This window comes from Austrofundulus limnaeus, unplaced genomic scaffold (assembly GCF_001266775.1).
Source record: "Austrofundulus limnaeus strain Quisiro unplaced genomic scaffold, Austrofundulus_limnaeus-1.0 Scaffold96, whole genome shotgun sequence".
NCBI classification, from domain to species: Eukaryota; Metazoa; Chordata; class Actinopteri; order Cyprinodontiformes; family Rivulidae; genus Austrofundulus; species Austrofundulus limnaeus.
Window position 1 is genome coordinate 1,152,713 of NW_013952498.1, and position 1,368 is coordinate 1,154,080.

General features: G+C 38.6%; 1 protein-coding gene across 1 annotated transcript in view; it reads right to left on the reverse strand.

Annotated features, from left to right (window-relative positions):
- LOC106520701 (ankyrin repeat and fibronectin type-III domain-containing protein 1) overlaps window positions 1-1,368 on the reverse strand; it is a 43,698-nt gene that overhangs the window by 16,760 nt on the left and 25,570 nt on the right. Inside the window, exon 9 of the mRNA XM_014012920.1 lies at window positions 647-754. Within this exon, the coding sequence (XP_013868374.1) occupies window positions 647-754 (108 nt within the window). The remainder of the gene's footprint in view (window positions 1-646; window positions 755-1,368) is intronic.

The window sequence follows — 1,368 nt, forward strand, 5'->3', positions numbered from 1 at the left end:
CAATTATGCTAATGCTAGCTGCCTGTCACGTTCTCTCGTCCCGGCCACACCTCCGCTCTCTAACCCCCCTTCCCCTACCCACACCCCCTCCCCTACCCACTTCGATGCATTTTTCAAATTTTGCCTTGGGGCGGAGTTATCTTTTCACAGGGGGGTAAGTTACACTTTAAATCAGACCAAATTAAATCATTCTGTGGAAGACTGACTGGAAACAACAGTTAAAACTTTATCGCTGATGCTTTTTTTTTTTTAATCCGTATTTCAAAATAAAATCCACACATTTTGTATGTAAGCATAAGCTGCATGCACTGCTTCCCAAACAGAATGATAAATTTTGACAGCACCTATGTATAAATATACACATTAAATTCTTATTATAGCTAGGATTTTGACTAAATGTAGTCTGTCTTTGGTGATTTATTTTGAAAATATGGATGTTGTGGTCATTCTCTTTTCTGTGTGGATGCTCTCATTGATTATAATAGTTTTTTACTGCAGAGGTTGGAGTGGAGTTGACAGAGTGTAAATTTGGTTTAAGGCCGCTGGACAAAGGAACAATCTCCTCACAACCCTGAACAAGTTTAAACTAGTTCAGAAAGTGATATACGTATAATGTGCTTGCATATCACTAAACACCTATTGTTACCTATGTAATATCCTCTGTACTGTGATTCTTTGGCATCTTCCAGCAGTTTCCTCACTAGCCCCTGATGGCTCCTGGGCTGTGACTTCACATCAACACACTCTCTCCAGCCTGCATGAGAAGGAAAGCGAGAGACAAATGATCATTTTTATGCAGTCTGGGAAAATCATTCAGTTGCCAAGTATTAATTTGCTGGCAGGTCCTGAATACTGCTTGCAGAGTGATAAGGAAGCAGGAGTGCTTGTACAACAAAACACCTGAACACTTTCAGAATTTCTACTTTCTTTCATTCTAAAGCCCTGCAACAACATCTCACCATAAAYTGGATCGTTAACTACTTCTCTTTTGACAAAACGCAGTCATATTTTTGCTTTTATATTCCATCTAAAAACCTTAGTGCAGCATTATGATTAGTCAAACAGCGTGAAATCAAAAGGAATGGCAGGTAATGTAGCAAAGGGAGGTTAGGGCTACAAGCAAGAAAGATTATGAGCTAAATTCAAACTCACAGGAATGCTCCTGTGAGKTACAAGGCCCATTGATTCACAATGACACCCTTATTTTTCCACATTTTATTAATTCATGAATCTGTCATGAGTGGATTCCACTTCTTTCATGTAAAACTCAGTATCAGCTAAATAAAACCTTTATGATGACAAGACAAAACCAGAAATAATGGTGGCCTGTAAAACTCTCCTTTTTGACAAAACAGTTCAGGATAATAA